The sequence below is a fragment of the Paramisgurnus dabryanus genome, chromosome 11, assembly GCF_030506205.2.
Source record: "Paramisgurnus dabryanus chromosome 11, PD_genome_1.1, whole genome shotgun sequence".
In the NCBI taxonomy this organism is placed as follows: Eukaryota; Metazoa; Chordata; class Actinopteri; order Cypriniformes; family Cobitidae; genus Paramisgurnus; species Paramisgurnus dabryanus.
Genome location: NC_133347.1, coordinates 20,698,916 through 20,723,411, shown reverse-complemented (window position 1 = coordinate 20,723,411; position 24,496 = coordinate 20,698,916). Strand labels below are relative to the sequence as shown.

Here is a 24,496-nt window from a genome sequence, read left to right as displayed (position 1 = left end):
CCACCTTTACAATTTGTACTAAATACCGATTCGCATTTCTTCCATTTCTTGTCTTGCTGGCATGCATTCAAGGCAAAGTTCTGGTGAATCTAAACAAAGAATCAGGTTCAGTTCCAGGGAAGAGTGATGAAAAGTTATTAAGTTAGTTTGCAACACGCAGCCTGATGGATCAGACATGACTTGCTGATGCCAGAGAAACAGAGAGCTGTTAGCAAAGCAACACCGAGCTAATATGAAGTAGGTCAGACAAGCGGGCGTTTAGCAGTCTACGAAAGATCATTGCTCATTACTCATGGATTCTGTCCGCATTCCACTAATATAATCCAGTACGAATGTGTTTAAAGATCTGTTAACAGAGCTCTTATTGTTTGTTCTTGAACAATTAGTAAATGACAACCATCATATAAACACACGGCGAGAGCATTCAAATGCATTCTTATGAGTATGAGAGTGTGTGAAATGAGGGCAAGGGCACAGCGTGTCCTCTGGCGTTCGAGTAAATGTTTGTAGAGTTGCTAGGTTGAGGGTTGCCGTTCTTATCAGCAGGCTCGTACAGACTACACAGCCAGAGAATTCCAAGAAATAGGAATGCTCGTCATTCATAAGATTCTACACTTACCCTACCCCTTATGTGTTAAATACTTAGGCTAATTTAACTACGCCTGGGCTACCAATGTGTGTAATCATAGCTCAGTATAACATATTTTACAAGGGTTAAATGAATTCCACGGAATTATGCAGAATTCCAGAAAATCAGAGCCTAGCAAAACTGTGATAACCTTTTGATCTCAAACATACAAACAGCCTTGTGAATATTAGATACCCTCTTACGCAAAACTGAAGACCCTGGGCATTTTGATCTCTAACAGAAATATTAGCATCCCTGGGCAATATATTCTGATCCAGACCACCTGTATGCTGTAATATAAGTGTGCACAAACAGTTTGTCTATACAATGTGTGCAGTTTGAAAACGCCACAAGGGTTCTGACCTTTCTTTGCAGTTTCCATCTCCTCCTCAGTCCAGCGAGAGCTTTCGTTCATCTCCAGGTTTGCTAAGACACAAAGAAAACAATGACATAAAAAAATCCATCTAAAAAAGCAGATGCTAGGCAGTCAATAAAAATTACAGAATGTAAAGTTCATATCTGAGGGAATACTTAAATAAACACACAAAAGAACAAACTGAAGGTGAAGAGAAATTAAAAAAAGGCCTTAAGAGCTCTCATGATGGACCTTGGGAAAGGCCAAGAGCTGTCAGAGGAGCCATTTTGACCCTCACGCTGAGGTATAAAACATAATGCCGTACAATAAATGAAAGTTCAAGAACACTCCTAGATGAGTTAGATAAGCCTCTTTCAACAACTCTAGGCAAGTTAAAAATTAAGTTATAAAACTAATATGGAGGACAATGTTAAAAGGTCATACACAATGGTTTGAGTGCATTTATGTACTCATTTTACTATGAGTGTATTAGACCTAAACAGAGGGGTTCCTCCACTAGACTTACCACGCATTCACACGGGGCGTCAGCGTTAACGCTTCCCATTCACTTTTAATGGGTGATGTCATGCGTTGCCGAACTGAATTGTGGATCCATCGGCGCCACGTCAGTGCCGTTGCTTGCGGCAGAAGTTGAACATTTCACAATTTTTAAGCGGCAACGCGAGCGTCAGCCAATCAGATTGCCTTATGCAAATAACCTAGGCAGAGCCAGCCAATTACGTTTATGGAAGAATGGAGCATGTGTAGCGGCCACTGTGATTGGCTGTTGGCCACGCTTCAGACAAGCCTTCCATTAAGCGTTAACGCTTACGCTCCCTGTGTGAATGTACCGTTAGGGTGGATGTGTAAGTTAGAGGATTAAGTATGCTTACCAAGCTCATTATTGAGAGGTGAAGTGTTCTCTTCCTGTTCGCTGGTCATAGAGCGAGTCACTCGTCCTTTCCGGTGTCCACGACTATTTGCGGTGCGCCGCCCTTTAACGGCTACAGGTTGCTCTTTTTCCTCACCGTCTTCACCAGAGGTGTCATCTCTACAATAAAAACAAAGCACCAACAAAATTATTATATAATATATAGAATTTATTCCTCTCTATCTCTATCTATTTCTATCTCTCTCGATATATATCTATATATAAATATTAAGGCTGGGGCGATAAATCGTGCAAATGCGCATTTTCTGAATGAATGAATTATAATGAATTACGGTGAAATGCCATCACATCCAAAAGCCAGAGGGAGCTCTCATGTAAAAACTCCCATTTGTGCCACAGAAGAAGTACCATTACAAATGCTATTCCAGGAAATGTCTATAAGAATATTTACATCTCTCTTCAAACTGTTTTAGGTATTTTCATGATAATAAAAAATATTTTGAATAATTGTGTTTGACGTAATGATTTTAGATTGATACGGACTTCCTACTGATCAAAGACCCGTAGTACACAGGTTAAACACTAATCGTTTGCAGAGTAAAAGGTTTTTGTTTACATCATGTGTGTGTACTGTGTATAACAATTACAAAAAATATATTTATATACAATTTAACCCATTTTTCAAATTAATGCATTTTGTATTTGGCCAGCAGCCATATCACCCTGTAGCCCAAGACAGCTTGTCCACTGAAACTAAGCAGGGCTGAGCCTGGTCAGTACTTGGATGGGAGACCACTTGGGAAAAACCAGGTTGCTGCTGGTAGTGGTGTTAGTGAGACCAGCAGGGGGTGCTCACCCTGTGGTCTGTGTGGGTCCTAACACCCCAGTGTAGTGATGGGGACACTATACTGTCAAAAAAGCACCGTCCTTCGGATGAGACGTTAAACCGAGGTCCTGACTCTCTGTGGTCATTAAAAATCCCAGGATGTCCTTCGAAAAAGAGTAGGGGTGTGCCCCGGCATCCTGGCCAAACTTGCCCATTGGCCTACTAATCATCCCTCATACTAATTGGCTAAATCACTCTGTCTCCCTTCCACTAATAAGCTGGTGTGTGGTGGGTGTTCTGGCGCAATATGGCTGCCGTCGCATCATCCAGGTGGATGCTGCACATTGGTGGTGGTTGAGGAGATTCCCCCGTTCATATGTAAAGCGCTTTGAGTACTGAGAAAAGCGCTATATAAAATGTAAGGAATTATTTCCACCTGATGCCGCACGCCGAAACATTACATCTATCGCCGTTTACTGCATTGCGCAACTCTGAACCTCCTGCCGGCTGCTGCGTGGCGCAGCATTTTGTATTTGGCATCCTTTTTCATTAATTTGAGAATGTTTTAAAAAATGTGGTTTGTGCCAGGGGAACATGATTTAATAAAACCTGAGATTCTTACCTTTTAAAATGCATTTTATTTCATGTTTCTAAGTGATACCGAGGCTTAGGTATTACGTTTTTGGTAGACGTTGACAATTTCAGGTATTTTCATGATAATAAAAAATATTTTTGAATAATTGTGTTTGACGTAATGATTTTAGATTGATAAGGACTTCCTACTGATCAAAGGAACCGTAGTACACAGGTTAAACACTAATCGTTTGCAGAGTAAAAGGTTTTTGTTTACATCATGTGTGTGTATTGTGTATAACAATTACATATACATACACACACATGCATGTATATATTTAAGAAATATTCAAGTGTATATACATTTTTATTAGTGCTGGGAAAAGATTAATCGTGATTAATCGCATACAAAATGAAAGTGATTTTTGGCATAATATATGAGTTTGTGCTGTGTGTAATTATAATGTATATATATATAAATACACACACATTCATGTATGTATTTAAGAAACATTTACATGTGTATATATATATTTATTTATATTTTTATATATTCTATATTATATATACATTTTAAAAATGTACGTGTGTGTAGTTAAATACATAATAATTACACACAATACACACACATATATTATGCCAAAATTCACTTTAATTTTGTATACGATTAATCACAATTAATCTTTTCCCAGCACTAATAAAAATGTATATACACTTGAATATTTCTTAAATATATACATGCATGTGTGTGTATTTATACATAATTATTATACACATTACAAGCATATATGAAATGTAAACAAAAACTTTATTCTGCAAACAATTATTTGTGATTAATCATTGCAATTTTACGGTTTTGATTCCTGATGTCTCTTGAATGATTCAACAATGAAAATCAGAGCTTAATGTAAACCAATGGTCTCCAACATGACGCCCGTGGGCACCAGGTTGCCCGCCAAAGCACATTCTACTAAAAGCTTCAACTTTAATATTAATGTATTACATATTTTTTATTTTAACTTGGCTTCTTTGATGTATGTTAACATTTTAAACATTGATAAAACATTTAAACAAGTAAAATCAAATAAAATCAACAAGTAAAACAAAAAGATTTTGAGTAAACTATATCCAAAAAGTAGCACATTGTTTTATCCATTGTGGTAGCCCTTGCTTACAAAAACGTTGGAGACCCCTGATGTAAACAGTTATGAGCATCCCTAATACAAAATTAAACTTCTTAAATTGACATACCAATTATTAACAAAACACCCTGCAAAAATAGGTTTATGGCCACCTGTGCGCACACAATACGTTCTGTGCATCATTCCCCTACAGCAGTACGGCACACTGGAAAGAAGTGGCAGCGAGATGAGGAGACCCTCATTTATCTTACCTGCACAATATTCATCTTGCAGATAAAGATACTTAAAATAGCAGCACCAGCTGTGCCTGCAAGCTGTGAGATGTGCTGGAGAAGAGCGTAAGGAAAGCACAGACTGCTTAAAGTACACCTTTAATGTATAGATGACATGCTGGGGTATATACTCAGGGCAGTGTATTTGGGCCAAAGCTAATGTGCCCTGATCACACCCTACAGTACTGCTGAATACACAGATTTAGTTAAGATTTATACTCCCTGGAGTACTTTAATATAGTGTGCACCTGTGAGTGCATTACTGTTCGCCAGCTAACGCCTTCCAAATTTAGGTTGAATTGACACAGAATCTGCATCTCGATACAGCCATTGTTCCAGGAAACTATCACGTCGAGGTTGGACAGTTTTAGCCCAGAGCCTGCGAGATGCAAGGGGCTACAAGAGCTCCAAGTCGAAGGATTTTAACACTAGTGATGAGTGGCAAGTCTGCAAAATGCTTTTCCACCTGCTGGTTATATAACTGTGCTTTCTCTAGTTAAGCTAAATCACAGAGCCGCTGCTGAAAAGAGAGAGAGAAAAGGTGAAAAAAACCAGACAGAAAGACTTACTTTATTCCATCCTCCTTGTCGTCTCCCTCCACTTTGTCCTCCTCACGTTCCGCCTCTTTCTCTTTTTCCTTCTCCTTTTCTTCTTTCTCCTCCTGGCTGTTGCGGTTCACCTGTTGCTGTGCCTGCTGGTTGTTCTGTGGGCACAGCCAATTAATGAATACAACATTAAATGCATCACTTCCTGTTAACACTTCTGATGGACGCTTAAGATAAAAACACATGTCAAACAGTGTCGGTCAAAGATGAATGTGCTTTAAATATTTGTGACTTTTTAAAGAAAAGTCACAGCTCTGCATAGTTTCCTGTAAACTTCTGCTGTGTTGTGAACGCACACTGTCAACAAGCAAGTCACAAAAACCTGCGATCCTTTCCCTCTAAGGCCCTGATGGCTAATACCTTAAGGTTTAATCCAAAAACATTGGCTACATTTTAAAGTCTAGGTAGCTTACAAGGTTTGACAGGAAAAGACACTAGTTAGCAGCACCAAGAAATCTCACTATAAATCATGTTACTTTAAATTCACACAGTAAGAAGAACATGTTGCTTCAACAGAAGAAAAAAATGCATTTTTAAGGGGGAAGCAGTGGCCCCATCACCTAGTTCTCACGTCTGTGTATGCGAGTTTTCCTTCATAGAAAAATTTCATTTTGAGTTATGAGGCAGCATAAGTCATCTGTATTTGTCAGGACAGAAAGCATACGCTTGACTACAGCTGGTGTGAAAGGGAAAATGGATGAAAGGAGGATAAAAGGGGAAAGAATTTGAGAGGACTAAATACGGAGAGGAAGAGAGATCGATGGAGTACAAGAGTGTAGGAGAGAGAAAGTGAATCTGGGCCCTGATTCTGCCTCTGAGCTACACAGCTTCATAGTACCTTATATATATATCCACACACACACACACACACACACATTTTTTTATAAGGCTCTTATGTTTAGGTTCATTATTTTCACTCGAATGGCAATAAAAAGGCTATTAGTCAGTAACTTAAATTCCTGATATCAGTGGTAATTTTATTAATTCATTTTTAGCTGCAAAACCACAGCATAAACAGGGTGCAAAACACTCACTGCCCATAGAAAACAATTTAAAAAAGGCATCGCTTAAAGGGGACAGAGAATGAAAAACCATTTTTACCTTGTCTTTTTGAATAATGGTAGTCTACCCGCATTCACAAACATACAAAAACTTGTAGACATGCTAAACATCTCAGTCTCATAGAACTTCCTCTTTTAGAAATGTCAGCCAGAAAACGGCCCAATCTGAAAAATGTATGCTTATGACATCACAGGCATCTCACTGCCCCTCCACTTTAAAATAATTGGCTACATTTTTAGAGTGGCAGCAAAGTCAGCCAATCAGTAATAAGATTGCAAGTTAAGCCAGTAGGGGGAGCCAAATAGATGCAAAAACACTTGTTTAAAATCCCCCACCCTAATAGAGCTATCTGAGAGAGGTTTTTAGGAAGCTTCTAAGGCATTACAGACCCAAACCAAAAAGTTTTTGTCTACATGTCACATCACAGAACAAGGATAAATACCCCGTTCAATCATTCTAGGTCACCTTTAATGCCATAAACCTAGAAATGCAATAATCCCAAAGACACAAATCTAAAGAAGTTATGTCTCACGTTTGAGGTCAATAGGCCCAAAAATGATGTTCTTGCAAGGGTTTTTGTAAGACTAGTGCCTTTTCTAAGTGCCAGTCAGCCCCAAAATAAAAGTCTTTTGTTTACATGCATACACATTCGTTCTTATTATTTATCCTTATGTTAGCATATAAAATGCAGTTTCCTCATCAGGAAATAAAACGTCACACAAAAATCGTTGGATTTGTTATCTAACTGGCTACACGTTCTGTCTATCAATATTTTCCATTAAGTCATTGGAGAAACGAGCGAGTCAGATGACTTCACGATTTTTGACGTGCTGTTTGGATATTATGTATTTTACTCCCACCTACTTTAAAAACAAACTTTAACGCGGGTTCACGTGTTTAGCGGAACCTAAAGTGTAATCTCATATACAGTGTTACAGTTTAAATAGTCCTCAGATTGTATAGACGGTTTCATCGGACGGACGTGCGCTGACCCGATACACGTCTGGATCCGAACTTTACTTCCGGTTTCGTTTTTTTAATGGTCTGACTAGTTGCTAAACTGATCTCTTGAACAAATGCCTCATCGAAAATAACAAATGTTTTGGTTTCCTAGGTAATCTATGTGTTGGTTTTTTTGCATGTTATATAAATAAACTACGTTTAAAGAACGTTGTTGTTATTTATTCTTAGCGGAGTTTACTGGAAGTTACGTGCGGACCGCGGCAGCCGCTTGTTTATGTTGTTACTGCTGAAACCGTCTATATTATATTCTATTACAAGACGTTCATGCGAAACCTGATGTAAACAAAGCACTATTTATCTATATTTCACAGATTATACGCATTTGTGGACAAAAATGGTCATTGGATGTATTCTATTAGACGGTTTTCATGGGTTATTAACACATCTGAAACAGACTGGATTCGACTCGCGATTGTTATATCAACACAAAAGTAAGAATTCCCGTTTATATTTTGGATGTTGTCATCCAGACTTCTGTCTCAAAATACTACATTTATGATGCTAGAGCATCTGTATCTCAAAACAGAGACCATACACTGATGCTAAACCCGTAGACCTTTTAAACGATGTAAAGTAATATTAATATTATTAATGTTTGTAGACACTAGGCAATATAGATATTGTTAGCAGCGTTAAAAACAACTGATGTCATCCCACCCACGAATTAGTGCGCGTCGAGAGGTTAAATATAAGTGGAATATAAGAGGAAAATTACTAGGCTTTATTTCTAAGAACAGTTCAATCACACATCCTATCAAATGTGCACATCTTTCTTTACTGCACTATACACACACAAACACATACATTCACAGTAATTCATTCACAGTAAAACACACATATACAGATGCACTCAACCATAAAGTAACTTCCTTTCTATATGTCAATTTTTTTTTGTTCTTGCTCTCTCTTTCTCTCTCCCAATCAGACCCACCTCCATGTACTGCTCTATCTCTGTCTCTCTATCTCTCTCTCTCTCTGTTGTGATGGTATTGGCTGAGAGCATCTTAACACGAGCCAATTGAGATCAGGTGATATTTAATGACCTGAACAGAACCGTTTCGGCAACAGAAGACCAGTAAAACAAATGTGTTTGGGCTGTGTGCTCATTATTCTATTGGCTTTTATTGAGTCGACTATTATTGCTGGCAACACACGCACAAAGCTCTTATTCTAACTATTTAAATGCCTGCTATCTCTCAAAACACAGACATTTCACGTGCTCACAAAGCAACAGCATCGTGACTTCATCTCGTTTAGTGCTGCATCACAAACACACAGAAATAAATGAGCGTGTGTTAAAGTGAGGTGGGCAGAAAGCTGTAGAGAAACATTATGAACTCCCAACAGGGATCAAGCTGGATAATTGTGCCATGTGGTTTGAGCTCACTTTGAGGTGTGTTCATGTAATAGACTCATTAGTATCCCACTGATTTATTATTGATAACATGAACATATGCTTTCATTAAACAGAAGAATGACTTGACGTAACATTATTATCCTATATGCTACAAGAAGGGATAAAAAAATATATATATATAGTATATATGCATATTTAATACAGTGCAATACCTTAGACCAGTGGTTCCCAACCCTTTTGTCCTTGGGCCCCCCCACGTACATATACGACAATCTGGGACCCCCCCAACCCTCTACATCCACCATTCCTTTTGATTTTGCTGTTATGTTGACAAGCACCTTGAGATGGAGCGAGCACAATTGAAATAAAAAAAAAACATTTTATATAAAATTATTAGTGAAACATTTTTATTTGAGCTTAAAGCATATCGGATCGAATCACTGCTTTAGACAGCATTCAGTGTTTTCAGGTTTAACACTGCATTCCATTTAACTCCAAGTTACCTTTCATCTTTTTTGCATAAAAGTAGAACCGAATGGCCATCAAATTTAAAACTTCTACTTATCTACCATCTATGGCCCAAGATAATAATGTATGATGTTAAATATACATAGCAGCACCCAGTTTAGAGAAATATTCACCTCAAAAATGAAAATTGTGTCATAATTTTTTTCATCCTCATGTTGTTCTAACCCTGTATGAGTTTCTTTTTTCTGATAAACACAATAGAAGATATTTTGAAAAATGATGGTAAACACACAGTTGATTGTAACCATTGACTTCCATAGTAGGAAAATAATATTTTGGAAGTATTGTGATAAATGATGAAGAAGATACTTTGATAAATAATGGTAAGCACACAGTTAATTGTAACCATTGACTTCGATAGTAAGAAAAACAAATATGATGTAATTCAATGGGTACACTGTGTGCTTACCATCATTTATCAAAATATCTTCATCATCATTTATTACAATACTTCCATATTATTTGTTTTTTTACTATGGAAGTCAATGGTTACAATCAGCTTTGTGCTTAAATTCATACAGGTTTAGAACAACATGAGGATGAGAAAATGATGACTGAATTTTTATTTTTGGGTAAATTATCCCTTTAATGATTAACAATCAATCTTCAATAAAATATGAATAAAGGATTTCATGCCAATAAGTGTATTTGTCATTTTATCACTGTCACTTTGTTTCTTTACATGGTCCTGGATCAGACTATAGACGGTCTATATGATCAGATGATCTTGGAGATATAAACCAGAATTCTCTTGAATAAAATACAGCATTAGAAAAGAGCATGCTGGGAGATGTAGTCTCACCTGGCTTCTGCCTCTGCGGCGGTAGTTCCTTCGAACAATGTTCTTGTAGTTCTCATTCTTCTTAGTCAGGTAGTAAAAAAGGACGCACTCGGCCACCGTCTGCACAGACACAAAACAGCTTATTCTCAACTCATCTGCTCTGATCATATACAGTACATGTGGTCTACACAGGCTGCAGTGGAAACAATGAGCCGTAGGTGATAGTATTAATACACAGGACACAGGTGTACCTTTCTCTCCAGAAAGGAGGCTATCAGGGCAAAGTTCTTCGGGTGCTGGATAAACCTGCAAAGGGTAGAGAGAAAAATCTGTGTTACCGAACAAACAACCTTCAAACGTTATATTTTGCTAATAACCATTTAAAAACTTGAAACTAATGCAGTCGCTCTTAAAAGGACACTCCACTTTTTTTTAAAATATGCTCATTTTCCAGCTCCCCAAGATATACACAGTACCCAAAAATAGTCCCCAGCTATTGAAAGTTACCAAGGGGACTATTTTTGGGCAGTGCGTAATATCATTGCGCCTCCTGCAGCCATGTTACACGAGCAAAGTCCTTAATTATTATGCCAAAATAAGAGTATAGTTCCTAGACATATCTCCCCCAAAAAATCAAACCTTTTAATTTTCCATTGGTCTTAGTACAAAATGTAACTACAGAAGAGTCAAGTTTTAAACGGGAAAATTATCGAAACTCTCGTCATTTTTGAGCGTGATGCTAATGGTCTAATCAGATTCAATTAATTGTGCTAAGCTATGCTAAAAGCGGTACTGCCAGAACGGAAGATCAGCTGAATGGATTACAAAACGATAAAAATCAAATGTTTAACTCCAGGGGAGCTGGAAAATGAGTATATTTTCAAAAAAAGTGGAGTGTCCCATTAAACTTTAAGATGATTTTCATTTCTAAAAATGTGTAATTTTAGTTAACAAAAAATCAATATTCCTTAGTAAAGGTAACGCTAACAAATTAGACTAGACAAGATCTCTCTCACTTCTCTTTCCTGTCAAATTCTGCAGTTTGGGACAGTATTGGCATAAATGTTTGAGACGGAAACAAGGTATAGCACATATGTGACCCTGTTTTTTTTTTTAAGATTTACTGTTTTCTACATAAAATCATCTTAGAACATACAGTGAAAACATAATCTTGATATAAGGTCATGTGAAAGATTGAAATAATAGTGAAACTAATGGCTAAAAATCAAACTTTGATGCTAGTCATCTCAAAACTACGCAGCGGCACTGTGTCATAGTAAATGGGAGCTGAGGTTACTGAGGTCGTTTTTACACTACAGGGTTTGGTCTGGACAGAGTTAGCATAACTGTACAAGTTTTTCGATCTCAGGCAACAAGTAAGGAAACGGACCCAAGATCTGAATCGCAAGAGAAATTACATCACAAATACAAGATATAAAGTTGCAATTATAAAAATGAACACATCATGTGCAGCATGCATTGCACAACAACTTGTTTCTTCAAAATCACACAATCAGGCCAAGTGTAAAAGGAGACTCAACCGGTGACAAAAACGCTAACAGTATGTTTCCTTCAGGTCTCTCCTTTACGTAAAATGCACAAGCATGGTGAAGCAAGCTAAGCGCTAAACCTACTTCTCCCGGAAGGTGTCTTTCTCCTGCTCGCTCCACATGTTCATGACCTGTCTGTCTTTGTAGACCTTCATTGGATCGCTCATCAGGCCGTTCATGTTGATGAACTTTATCCTCTGCTGCTCGGCATCAAACAGCATGGGCGGAACCACGGCTAACTGACGCATCTGCTTCTCTGTGTTCTGCAGAGAGAAATAAAGAGGCTGTAGCAAATATGAAAGGAAAAAATGTTAAATGAAACCGAGAAACCTAACGGGAATGTAGGAGAGAGGTGACAGTCAGCAAATATGCGGCCGCTGCATCGTGTTACTGTGTTTAGGAAATGCATGAGCCACAAAACCTCACAGGTTTTGCAACAGACGTTGGGTTTTCAAATCACTTGTTTGTGTCTGTCTGGAAAAAGCACAAACGAGAAACCACCATACTACATGCTCAATAGTACGCTTCAGGGCACTATTATTATAATTACTATTTGATTTTAAGGCTGGGACGATTAATCGTGCAAATGTGCATTTTCTGAATGAATACATTTTAATGAATAACTGTGAAATGCTGCAACATCCAAAAGCCAGATGGCGCTCTCGTGCAGAAACTCCATTTGTGCCACAGAAGAAAAACCATTACAAATGCTATTCCAGGAAATGTCTATAAGCATATTTACATCGCTGTTCTTCAAATAGTTTCAGGTATTTTCATCAAAATATTCCTTATTATGTTTTGGGAAAGTAAAGAGGACGCCAGGTTCTCACTTGCATGTGTCTTGTGAAAAAGTAATTTAAACCCTCATGTTAGACCAACAGAAAAAAAAACGCAAACAGGAACTAAATATTACATTGACACTGTGAAAAGCTGCATTGTACGAATTCTTGTTTGTTTGTTTTGTAAATATTGAAAATCTAAAAAAGTCCAAAAATGATTTCTAATGCTTACATCAAACTCTGTCAGTATAGCCGTATACATATAGTAATAAGCGCCTATCTCCGAAATGTGGGTTTCAAAATTATTTCCAAACTTCCCAGGTAAACATGACATCAGGGCGTTCATGTGCAATTTTTCCTTTGGAAACTCGTATTTACGCTAACTCTAATAGCAAGTAAAGGCAGTACAAACGCAAGCACATTCAGCAGTCTCTTTCAGGGCGATTCAAACAGAATGCATCTTTGGGTCTTAAAACACGCTCTTGTAGTTTTTGCATGCACTGCAAAACGCAAAAGACACAAGACATGAACGCAACAGCCAAACACAGTCCATTATTTACCCTTGTATGATCACTGTCTATATTAAGTTCTGCTGTGTGGACGACATAATACATTTAACCTGACCCTATACACTCTCATTAGATCTATGTAAATCCTGTAGGTGACCTATTTTGATTTTATTAAGAAGAATTTTCACCCAAAGGTAAAGAATTTGCATCTCTGAGGTTGGCAGAGCAAAGTGTTAGCAGCACAAGGGTCATGAATTTGAAAAAAAGTGTATGACACTTTAATTTGTATCACCTTCCTGCAATATAAATGTATATATTGAGGCCCAAAACTTTGTGATATTTATTGTCAAAATGACAATTATATATTTAATTAAATTCAATTTTATTTATATAGTGCTTTTCACAATTGTTTAATTGCTTTACATTAAAAAAGCAGGAGAAAACACAGAAATTAAAAAAGGGAGGACAACATAAGAAGCAGAGTAAAGCGGCTAAGATTAACCCATACTAGCAAACGTAGTAATGATGAAATGTATAGAAGAAAGTTCTAAGTTAAGCCAATGTCAGCTGACTTCCTACGGGTTGAAAAAAACCGTCTAGGAGAAAAACCCAATGGGAAAAGTTCAAGGGAACAATTAAAATAAAGAAACCGTCATACCTCTTGCTCAGAGATGCCGTCGATTATTTCCGAAACCTCATGCTCGCTGCGGGCTGCTGATGCCAGTCCCCCTCCCCTCTGAGTCACTCGACTGTAAACACAAACATGTTTCCGTCAGCACAAGACTATAAAACCACACGTGTGATCTTTCGACGGCAGTCATGGTGTCTGGTGCTCAAGGCTGTGTTTGCTTACGTCTGCATGCGCTCCTGCATCTCCCTCTGCTTACGGATCTCGGGGAACTGCTTTTCGTAGTACTCCCGCACTTTGCTCTCTTTGGCTCTGCGGCGTGGGTTGTTCTCGATGCGCTCCACTTTCTTCTCCCAGGCCTCCATTAGCTGATCATAGCGCTGGCAGAATTTCTGCTCCTAAATGCACACGCAGACACAATAAAGATAAATGCAAAAATGTACAAGTTTACAAATTTAAAGAGCATTGTTGTACATCACAGGCATGTTAGAGCTTTCAAACACACATTTGATGTCCAAAATGATCTGCGTAGGAGGGTGGCATGCTGGGATTGATGAACAGCCATGCTTGGTTTAATTAATATCTCTTATTAGGATTAATTTCAGTTGATTATTCATTACTGTCTGTTACATCAAGTTTCCAACCTGAGCTTTTAATAATAAACTGAAGCGCATCATATTTAGGCACAGACAGCCCCAGTGTTGGTTGCTGGGAGTATTGGGTGCTATTACTTACCCACTGTTTGCGAGCATGGTTTCTTCTTTTGAAATAAAGAATGAGCTTCTTCCTCATTGCCTGATTTCTGTAATGGAAAATGAAATTCAGTTTCACTTGAAAATACATTACAATACGGAAGTCGATGGCGTCTACCTATTCACGGGAGCTACATAGGTCGGATTGATTCCCACCATACGGATTAATTTCTGGCCTCCCTGTCTCTTACTACAAAGTTCACAGACAATAGGTGGTACTGCGTACCTCACTTATGGGCTGTTTACAGATGCGTTTTCATCGATTGGATCACAAGTGGACGGCGCTAAACACCAGTCGAAAACGCATTCAACCAGATTGCTTTTGTGGTGTAGTACATGTGGTTGAATGTGTTCGAGCAGACACTATTGATCTAATCTGTCACGTCTCTTCCGTATAAGGTCACAGTCACAGGACACTACCGATCTTTAATCTGACATAACCTGTGTTTAGATCTACATGCTGTTCGTAGAGGAAAACATGATTTTTAAATAACAGCATGTTACTGAGATTTCTAAAAGTGGGATATGATGTTACTAGATTACTTGTGAACTTGGCAGGATCTGTTTAAACAGCTGATGTAAGTTACATGCACGGGTGAGATTAGGTGTCTAGGTACAGAGATGGCACTGCATTATGCAGCAGATGGCTGCAGGATTAGCTGCTGTTTAACATCCACAATTCAGACCTTAACATAACATTCTCAACAGCCATGAGCCGCACGAACGCTTATCATATCACTACACGGTTATGTCAGAGGAGTAGATCATTTTCCAACAATCACAGCTGTCGGGGTGGATAAAGGACTTCTGTGAAAACAACTTTCAATTGTGCCTTATCAAAAGACAGCTGAAATGTGTATACTCTATATTGCCTCTCTCTATCTTTGATCTCTTTCTGGGGATGGTGTACAAAAAAGCCAAAAGAGCAATTAAAACAGCCAGAAGAAAAATTTAAGATGATTTGAGAAGCTAAAACTCTGCGAGTGAAATAAACATCAAAGGAAATATAACGTTTAAAAAGTAATTGGCCTTAACATCTGTCTAGATCTCAGTTTAATCGCTCAACACCTCTGAATAGTGAAGTAGTTGAGGTGGAATTATGCATGAATGTATTTGGTGAAGCTTAATGCTGCATTTACACCAACCGCGGTAGAGACGTGAAGCGTGAGTGATTTCAATGTTAAGTCAATGTGAAGACCCGTTGACGCGCGTCTGGAGGTCCCGCAGCGGGGAAGAGGTGTTGGCGCGGTGCGGAATATGCGTTACCGTCTCATTCGCGCGTCTAGCTTGCGCAAAAGGCGCGAATTGAGCGTTGCGGCCGGTACGCGCGAATAGAGCTTTTTGTGAATTTTTTCTTGTGCATGAATTCGCAGATAACACCCGAGTTGAAAAATTTGAACTTTGGCGGAATTTCGCGCCGCATTAACCGATCAGGAGCACGCTTGCTGCTGTGGTGGCAGCCCCCGCCCGGAGTCACTCATTCAACCAACGCTTGATATTGTCCGAAGCAGTCACCCGGAGCTATACGACACAAGTTCTTATTTCTATAGAGGAGACAGGAATAAAAAGGACCTCGCTTGGAAGAGTGTCAGTGAGGACTTTGGGCAACCTGGTGTGTTGTAATACACACTTCACTTTTGAGTCATGTGACGTTTATCGACCCGAGCCATTTATTTTCCCTCTATAGTAAGTTTACCAAATACAAACTGGTAACTCTCTTGATAAATGCACAATCAACATAAGTTATCTTGCAAACAGACAACCGCATAGCACTTGCCCCTCCCACAAGAAGCGGATTTTTGCATCAAATGCTTGCTTTTTCCGCGCGTCTACTCCGCTCTACACGCGCGAATGCAAACTAGGCGATTTTGATACACGATTTTGATGCCTGAAACGCGGTTGGTGTAAATGCACAATTAGAGATCTGTATAGCAGTCAATGGATGTTGTTTACAGTTTTGAAGAAGAGAGGCCTACTCACATTTTGATGTTCTCATGGTACTGTTTGGTATCAGACGGCTGGTTGTACAAAGGCTGTATGGGGAGAAAGAAGCAAACATGAGAGATGAAAGAAGAAGAGTTTAGTTTCACACAGGCTCTGCGGTCACAAAGGCATCCCAGCTCTGGGAGAACTTCGCTTTTTCCACTGCTCCAATTTTTTTGCCAAGCATGGTAACAAAAAATTCTTGTTGGATACAACATTTAAAAGCTTTTGCTATCATCACCACACGTTGGATTCATCTCAAGATGTCCATATGTCAAAAGAGATGTTGAAGTATGTCTCTTATAAGACTGCAGTCCAACTGGTCTGTTGGTCTGTTTGGTTCTAATCCAATAGATGCTGTGCCAAGCTTTTCTGCATGTGGTCAACAGCCATGTTGTAAACAAACAGGCAGTAGTGTAACACACACACGGTCAACCGAGTTTATATTTCACACAATGAAGGTTGTGTTACAACAGCGAGCATTACTCCCGATGACTTACAAATACCTCGGACATGGTGACTAAGGGGCTGCAATTGCTGAAGGAACAGAGTTAAGTAAACCAATCTTGTGAATCCCAGTGCAAAAATATTTACAGTGACAAAAGAGAAAATAAAGAGCTATAAAAGTATATACACACGGCTTTAAAATGACTGCATGGCAATATGACAACTGGTCCAAGAGCAACACAAAAATCCACACACAAAAAACAATTTCACCTTACTTACAAAAATTTTTATATCAGAAAAGAGAAGTGTGTCATATATCCTGTCAATTAAACTGAAAAAGTTCTGAAAAGAAAAGCTAGTCTTATTAAAATTAACCTCTTTAAATAATACTATGAAAAAAGTATGTACATATGCTATGACATATTATATACATAGACAAGTGATGTCACAGGATACGACATGACACAACGAGTCTTATTTTGTTGTTCAATTAAAACATCGCAAATGTGCAAGTATATGAGCTGAACTGACACTTATTCACTTATTAAAGATTTACTTTGTTAGTGTAAGCGGGCATTATTTATTACAGCTGCACATTAAAATAGCTAAACTATGTGTCTATATCGGAAATGCTGAGATAAATTGAGCAAGAAAACACAGCAGGAAGAGTTATGGGATCCACAGTAGCCATTGAACAAATAAAAATATTCCCAGCAGGAGAGAAGAAAGGAAGAACAGGAAATGCAGAAGGGATGAGAATAAAGGAGAAATGTGGACTCACCAGCTCGACTCGGGGTCCCAGTCCCTCTAGGATCCGATGAGCTTCCTCTGCCTTTTTCTGTTCAAAATACACACGCAATAGCATATGTCAGCAGCACATCACCACGGCAACACACCTCACCTCTCTCCGGTGCACACATAAACGACTGAGTGTATAAGTGATGTACTATTATTAGAGTCCTCAGAAGACGACAGTCACTGCCCAATGCCATCTACAATACCCATTTCCCAGAGAGACATGGGAGAGAAAGATCGCTGGGGATCCAATTGCAGAAAATAAATAAATGAAAAACCTATGCTGAGAGATGAAAAGAAAAGCATGGAGCCTAAAAATGGACATAGTGACACAATCAGTAAACGGAGAGGTGTGAAAACACCTTTTCTTCCAAGCACACAAAGTTAAGAAAAGCAGTATTTCTCTGAAAAAAAAAATCTTATTATTTATCATGTTACTCTGAGATCAATATAACACTTTCTACAGCCAAATTATGCTTTTACGATTTTTTATGCATCGACCAGTACATTGTTTCTGTGACTCTCTGGAATACTTGATTCTGATTGGCCAAATTGTGCTAAACTGCATAATTTACAGTTGTCTTACGCAACCAATTTCCTACACATTTCTGCCAATTTCATACCTCATTTATCACACCACAGTTTTTTTCTCTTCACATAATAATATTATTTCAACCCACATTGATATTTCAGGCCTGTTGATTTATTTATTTGTGTTACTTATTCAAGCGTTTAATGTACACCCAGTACCGCCCACATTTACATTTTAGTGCATACACTGTATTCAGCAAACATACTCCATATTGATGAACAATAGCATGAACTACACAAGTGGTTTTCAATCTTGTCCTAGGGGACCCACTGCCCTGCACATTTTGCATGTCTCCCTTATCTAACACACCTGATTCAGATCATCAGCTCATTAAGGGAGATATCCATGAACAGAACTGGGTGTGTCAGTTTAGGGAGACATACAAAATATGCAGAGCTGTCGGTCCCCTAGGACAAGATTGAAAACCACTGGTAGGTTTCACATTTTAAATCAACAGCCAATCATGACAAATTACATATAGAGGCCATTTACAGACTTTTAAAGGTAATACTGATAATATAGATATGTATATTAAATTGCATTTCTGTCAAGAGACCCTTCTACAAAGTCCCTTTAAGGGTCGCATAAAGCATTGCGTTGCACGTAAAAAAAATATATATTCTCCGGCCTTTAGAAACAGAATCAGTAATCTTCTACAGTCCTAATCCAGTCCATTTGATTTATGCCTAAATTATATAAATTAGTTTGAAATGACTTTGTAGAAGACGAACATGTGTAGAAGTTACACACTACATAATTCCCATGCTTCCATACGTGTTGGTTTATAGTTTGGAGACTTACATTTATTCTAAAATTAAGACTATAGACCACTTTAGTGTTTGCAAACAGAGATGACGTTTTTTTGTGGGCGGAGCCTAACTGGTTGCAGAAACCGTGATTTTTATGGATCCGGTGTTCTGTCGAAATCTGATTCCACTACGTTTCCCTTTGGTGCAATGTTTCTTATAGCGTTTTAATCAAGTTACGTTTCTTTTTTAGATAAATAAATGGCTTGGCTACTGATATGCATGTATGTAATGTATATGTATTGTTCTTTTTTGCTAAATCAATTATTTTTACAGTCTGAATGGCTAAAGTACATATAAAAGCAATATTATCATGTTTTCTATATAATAACGTTTATTAAAAATTTCATAATTTTCCTGTTTTATATTATTTCTTCCTTATATTTATAGCCTACGTGTTTGTTCAAAAACTATTATAAAACTATTATGTTTACATACAAATTAATATGCATAGGCCTGTTTATATATTAATAACACTTTACATCATGTGTGTGTGGGGGGGGGGGGGGGTATATTTATATATATTTATTAAGTATGTAAACAAGAACAAACAGGAAGAAGACATAAGCTAAGATATAAGGAAATAAAAAAATAATTTAAAACGAAAAAAATTATGAAATATAATTTTTTTTAAATATTATTGCTTTTTCAGTATAAAAAAATGCTATAAGAAACACATAGAGGGAACAGACTTCGACAGAACACCGGATATTTTCTCTACTTATTTTCTATTCTAACTATTAAAAGATTTCAAGATGATTTCATCACTCCAGTCTGTCCGTTTAAGGGCTTATTGCAAACATAAACACCTACGTTTATCTTCAAATCGTGTCTTCAACGATGGTATTTTATAAAAATGAAGGTCATCTTTTTTGGCATTCCTATTCTGACACTCGACAGCACCACAGGACATTTTCTAGTGAGTTATCTTGCTCGTTTCACTCGTGTCCAATTCATTTCCACTGTTTTTCTGCAGTGACGTAACTGTGACGTCTACTCGAAATTGGTCTATGCATTTGACTGGTAGTCTGCATGACACACATAGTAGTCGCTCACTAGTATCTCACTCTGTAGTAATTGAATATGAATATTTAGATACCCTAAGAGTTCAATGAATAGTCTAAATCTGCAATAGAATAATTATATTGGTGATGGTGATGTTTAACATACTGTGTCAGTTTAATATACGTGTCAGTCGCAGTGAATAAGTGTGGCTGTGTCTGTATGCTTAAATGTGGACATAGAGGTGACAGACAGAATAAAACAATGTCAAAGGACAGGATGTTGTAAACCGTAACCATTCTCAGTTTTTCCCCACTAGAGGGACCACTAGCACCAGACATCAGTGGTCCAGTATTATTTAAGCCATGGGTCTCCAACCCTGTTCCTGGAGGGCACCTGTCCTGCAGATTTCAGTTCCAACCCAACTCAAACACACCTGAACCTGCTGATCAAGTTGTTTAGAGCTACCTAGAAATTAGAGGCAGGTGTGTTTGAGAAAGTTGAAACTAAAATATGCAGGACAGGTGCCCTCCAGGAACAACATTGGAGACCCATGGTTTAAGCCAGGGGTAGGCATCGTCGGTCCTGGAGTGCCGAAATCCTGCAGATTTTAGCTCCAGCTCTAATCAAGCACACCTGAACAACTAGTCATGGTCTAAAAAAAACACCTGAAAACTACAGGTAGGCGCTGTTTTATCAGGTTTGGAGCTAAAATCTGCATGGCACTCCAGGACCGATGTTGCCTATCCCTGTCCTAAGCTGTGTCTTTCTATATCTATGACTGCATTTCAATTTACTTGCGAATCATGCTATGTAGGTTACAAAATTAGTCAAATATACTTCAAATGTAAAATTTTTACATTTATGCATTTGGATTTTTATAGTGCATTACAAGTTATTCATTTTATCATTACATGTGCTCCCTGGGTTTGAACCCACAAGGTTTTACACTGCTAATGCAATGCTATTAAGGAACACTTTTTAAATGTGCATCAAATGCATGTACGTTTAACAACAATTCTTTTTTCTACAACCTGTGGTTTAGTGTAGCGCAAATTTGAACTGTATAAATATGATGTAAATAATATTACATTAATTTAGCATGATGCTAATGCTTACAGTATACGACATAAAAGTCTGTCATACTACGATGAAAATTCTGACATCCTGATGCAACATTTAACAATACTTTCCGATTACCGGTTAAGTACTTGTACGATTATAAAGTACGTGAATTTGAAAGCAGCCCAGTCATAGAAACAGCTTTGATTGGAGGTGTAAATGAGCTATATGAAATGAATCAGCACAACAGCCTGTGTGTCTGACTCATGTGTTATGGGGGTGCTTGAGTTCACTGTCGATCGACTGCCGCACCTCATTACATATTTAACAGCCCATTTTTCTCATTAAGACCTGACACAGCTGTTCACTTGCCTGCTTCTGTTTTATTCTAACAGCCCATGCTCAATGTCACTCTTCAATTATATAATATATGTGCACAAACCAAGCTTGTTATTGGTTTGTCGTTTCACATTTATTTGATTAACCTTCATTTCAGTATAGTGCAACACAAACCATACGTGCTGTATGCATGTGTATACATATCTAATCGATCTGTTTTCTCACCCTATTTTCATCGTAGATGATCTGGACAAGGCTCCGGTGTTTGGCTTCACTGGGTGGAGGGGAGATGGAGCGCTCTGGTTCCTGAGGTTTTGCAGCCTCTTCCTCCAGCTGTTGCTAAAAACAATAAAATACACAGAACATGAAAGCCGCTCTAACCAACTACCAGAACTATGGGGATATGAGCCAAAAAAAACAAAGGTTTGACAACCCTGGCACCTCTCAGGTTGTGTGTGCTAATATTAACGTTATTCCCACGTCAGAAAGCTTTGCTAGCAGCAAGCAAGCCTCAGAGAATCAACAAGACAACCTTATAGCCCAAGATAAATTATCAACAATTTTACAGTTTACACACAGATGCAAACACAAACCTCATTTTTAATCTCCCTCTCTAAACACATAGGCCCTGGCCCCTATGGGGACCTAAAAGGGGCCTCTTTATACCAAACAGCATAAGCACAAACTCATACAGAGCAGTTCTAGAACCGGATCATGTGTGTGTATATACACACTTGTATGTGTGTGTGTGCACGTGAGTTAGTGAAAGAAAATAAACAAGCCATCCCCGCCTCCCTCGCAGACAGACAAACACACAGTAATCTGATATCCTCACATCTCTCCATTACTCCTTCTCTTTACGTTAACGTTTACCACACCATTTAATTGCCCCAGATGTTTTAGTGCTCGGAGGAAACCTGAGGGGAGGGAAGAGAGATGACAGGGTGTGTTACCTCACTGAAAAAAGACGCCAAAGCTTTCAGAAGAAAGCGGTGTGGGGTTGAGAGCCAGACGGGAAAAGGTTCATTTTTCTTGGTAGCGTGACTGTACTTATACAATCAATCAGATTTGAAGCCGTTATACGCACCCCCACGATGGACTGGCATACGTAGCGCAGGTGGCTTCGATTTATTGAGCAGGGGCTTGGACACGGTCCAAAACCTGTGGATGGGGGGGCTGTTTTACGAGAAGATGGGGGTCTGTCTACTATTTTTGCAATGGTGCCAATAAGAAAGTTCTACATTTACCCTTTTTTACATTTACATTTAAATATACACTTACTAGGAACAACTTTAGGCTTGTTTGTAAAAACATATATATTTAATAAAAATGACTTTTTACGTTTTAAAATGCTAATGCTATTTTAACGCTTGGAGTACATCACAGTAGGAAACCATGCCATGGAGAGATATGGAGATAAAGAGGAAATGGTGGTAGTGCGTAGTCATGTGGCCGGCTGAGGCTATAACCACACAGTAATCATAACTCTTTACACAAACTTATCTATTGTTAGTAGATTCAAATGTATCCAGATTACATAACACAAACTGTACTTGGCAGCCCTGAAAGCTGTACTTATAAAGAGATCTTCTAAATAAAAAAGCCTTTTAAAGTGAAGTCTGACCCTACTTTCAGCACAAGAAACTATTAAACAACAACTCTTTTTTAAGTGGCTGGTATGTGCTTGGTAAGGACCAGAGTTTTAAGAATCCAGATGAATCGAAGTACAAAATTGCATTTAGATGATAGACTTAAGCTTACCTGTTTTTTACGCAGTTTACAGATCTGCTGTTCCACCATAGTGATCTCCCGGTCCACACGGTCCATGTTCTGGATCAGCTCCTCTTTGGAGAAACGGGCCGGAACCAAGTCCAGATCAGCCTCCATGGGTACCGGGCTCACGGGAGAGATGGGCTCAAGTTTTCCAATGGAACTGCTGCTGCTGTGCTCCTGCCCAAACACAGAAACCTCACAATATCAATTTGTGTCACGTTAATGTTTTATGGTGTTGTCAAGGAGTTTATCGTTTTATTAATATTCTGCCTCCCACTGATGATCAATAAACAGTAACATTATTAGAATTATAAAAATTAATTGTAAACTAAATGTGTAGGTTGTGCTTGACAATACATTCCTTCTTGATTGCTATGGTCTTCGGGCCAAGTTTCAATGATATTATGGTGCCTAAATATGGCTTCAACATAACTCTATGGGACGCTATCACTCATTTTATCCCATGCCATGCTTTCATAAACATGCCAAGGTTTAATTTTAGGGTTAAATGTATAGTCCATTTTCTTAAAAGAAAAATCCAGATAATTTACTCACCACCATGTCATCCAAAATGTTGATGTCTTTCTTTGTTCAGTCAAGAAGAAATTATGTTTTTTGAGGAAAACATTGCAGGATTTTTCTCATTTTAATGGACTTTAATAGAGCCCAACATTTAATACTTAACTCAACAAGTAACAGTTTTTTTTCACGGAGTTTCAAAGGACTATAAACGATCCCAAACGAGGCATAAGGGTCTTCTCTAGCGAAACGATTTTCATTTTTGACAAGAAAAATAACAAATATACACTTTTAAAGCACAACTTCTCGTCAAGATCCGGTCCAGCGCGACCTAAAATAAATGCGTAGTGACGTCACGTGTTACATATATAAAACGCACATTTGCGGACCATTGTAAACCATAAACTGACACAAAGACATTAATTAATATCATTCCACATACAACAACGTCGGAACCGTCCTCTTCCAACACACTTTTAAACACTGGGGCGGAGTTTCGCGTTCGTCCTCTGTGACCTCTTGACGTCATGACGTATTGCGTGAGGTCACACTGACGCTTTCAGGACTGGATCTAGACGAGAAATTGTGGTTTAAAAGTGAATATTTGTTATTTTTCTTGTCAAAAATGAAAATCGTTTCGCTACATAAGACCCTTATGCCTCGTTTGGGATCGTTTATAGACCTTTGAAACTCCGTTGAAAAAAAAACTGTTACGTGTTGAGTTAAGTGTTAAGTGTTGGTGTCCATTAAAGTCCATTAAAATGAGAGAAATCTTGCAATGTTTTCCTCAAAAAACAATTTCTTCTCGACTGAAAAAAGAAAGACATCAACATTTTGGATGGCATGGTGGTGAGTAAATTTTAAAAAAAGGATTTTTCTTTTAAGAAAATGGACTTCCTTTAAGAGTTTGTTCGAA

The 24,496-nt window shown here is 38.2% G+C and overlaps 1 protein-coding gene across 4 annotated transcripts in view; it reads right to left on the bottom strand.

Moving 5' to 3' along the window:
• Positions 1-24,496, bottom strand: part of ncor2 (nuclear receptor corepressor 2) — a 120,351-nt gene that overhangs the window by 39,976 nt on the left and 55,879 nt on the right. For all 4 annotated transcript variants that reach the window (XM_065247363.1, XM_065247365.1, XM_065247364.1 and 1 more), the window contains exons 5-17: positions 23,050-23,238; positions 21,514-21,627; positions 17,474-17,530; positions 16,243-16,295; positions 14,246-14,312; positions 13,736-13,908; positions 13,541-13,631; positions 11,679-11,857; positions 10,296-10,350; positions 10,066-10,164; positions 5,258-5,391; positions 1,877-2,034; positions 992-1,054 (exon numbers count right to left, since the gene is read on the bottom strand). In XM_065247363.1, the coding sequence (XP_065103435.1) occupies positions 992-1,054; positions 1,877-2,034; positions 5,258-5,391; positions 10,066-10,164; positions 10,296-10,350; positions 11,679-11,857; positions 13,541-13,631; positions 13,736-13,908; positions 14,246-14,312; positions 16,243-16,295; positions 17,474-17,530; positions 21,514-21,627; positions 23,050-23,238 (1,432 nt within the window). The remainder of the gene's footprint in view (positions 1-991; positions 1,055-1,876; positions 2,035-5,257; positions 5,392-10,065; positions 10,165-10,295; positions 10,351-11,678; positions 11,858-13,540; positions 13,632-13,735; positions 13,909-14,245; positions 14,313-16,242; positions 16,296-17,473; positions 17,531-21,513; positions 21,628-23,049; positions 23,239-24,496) is intronic.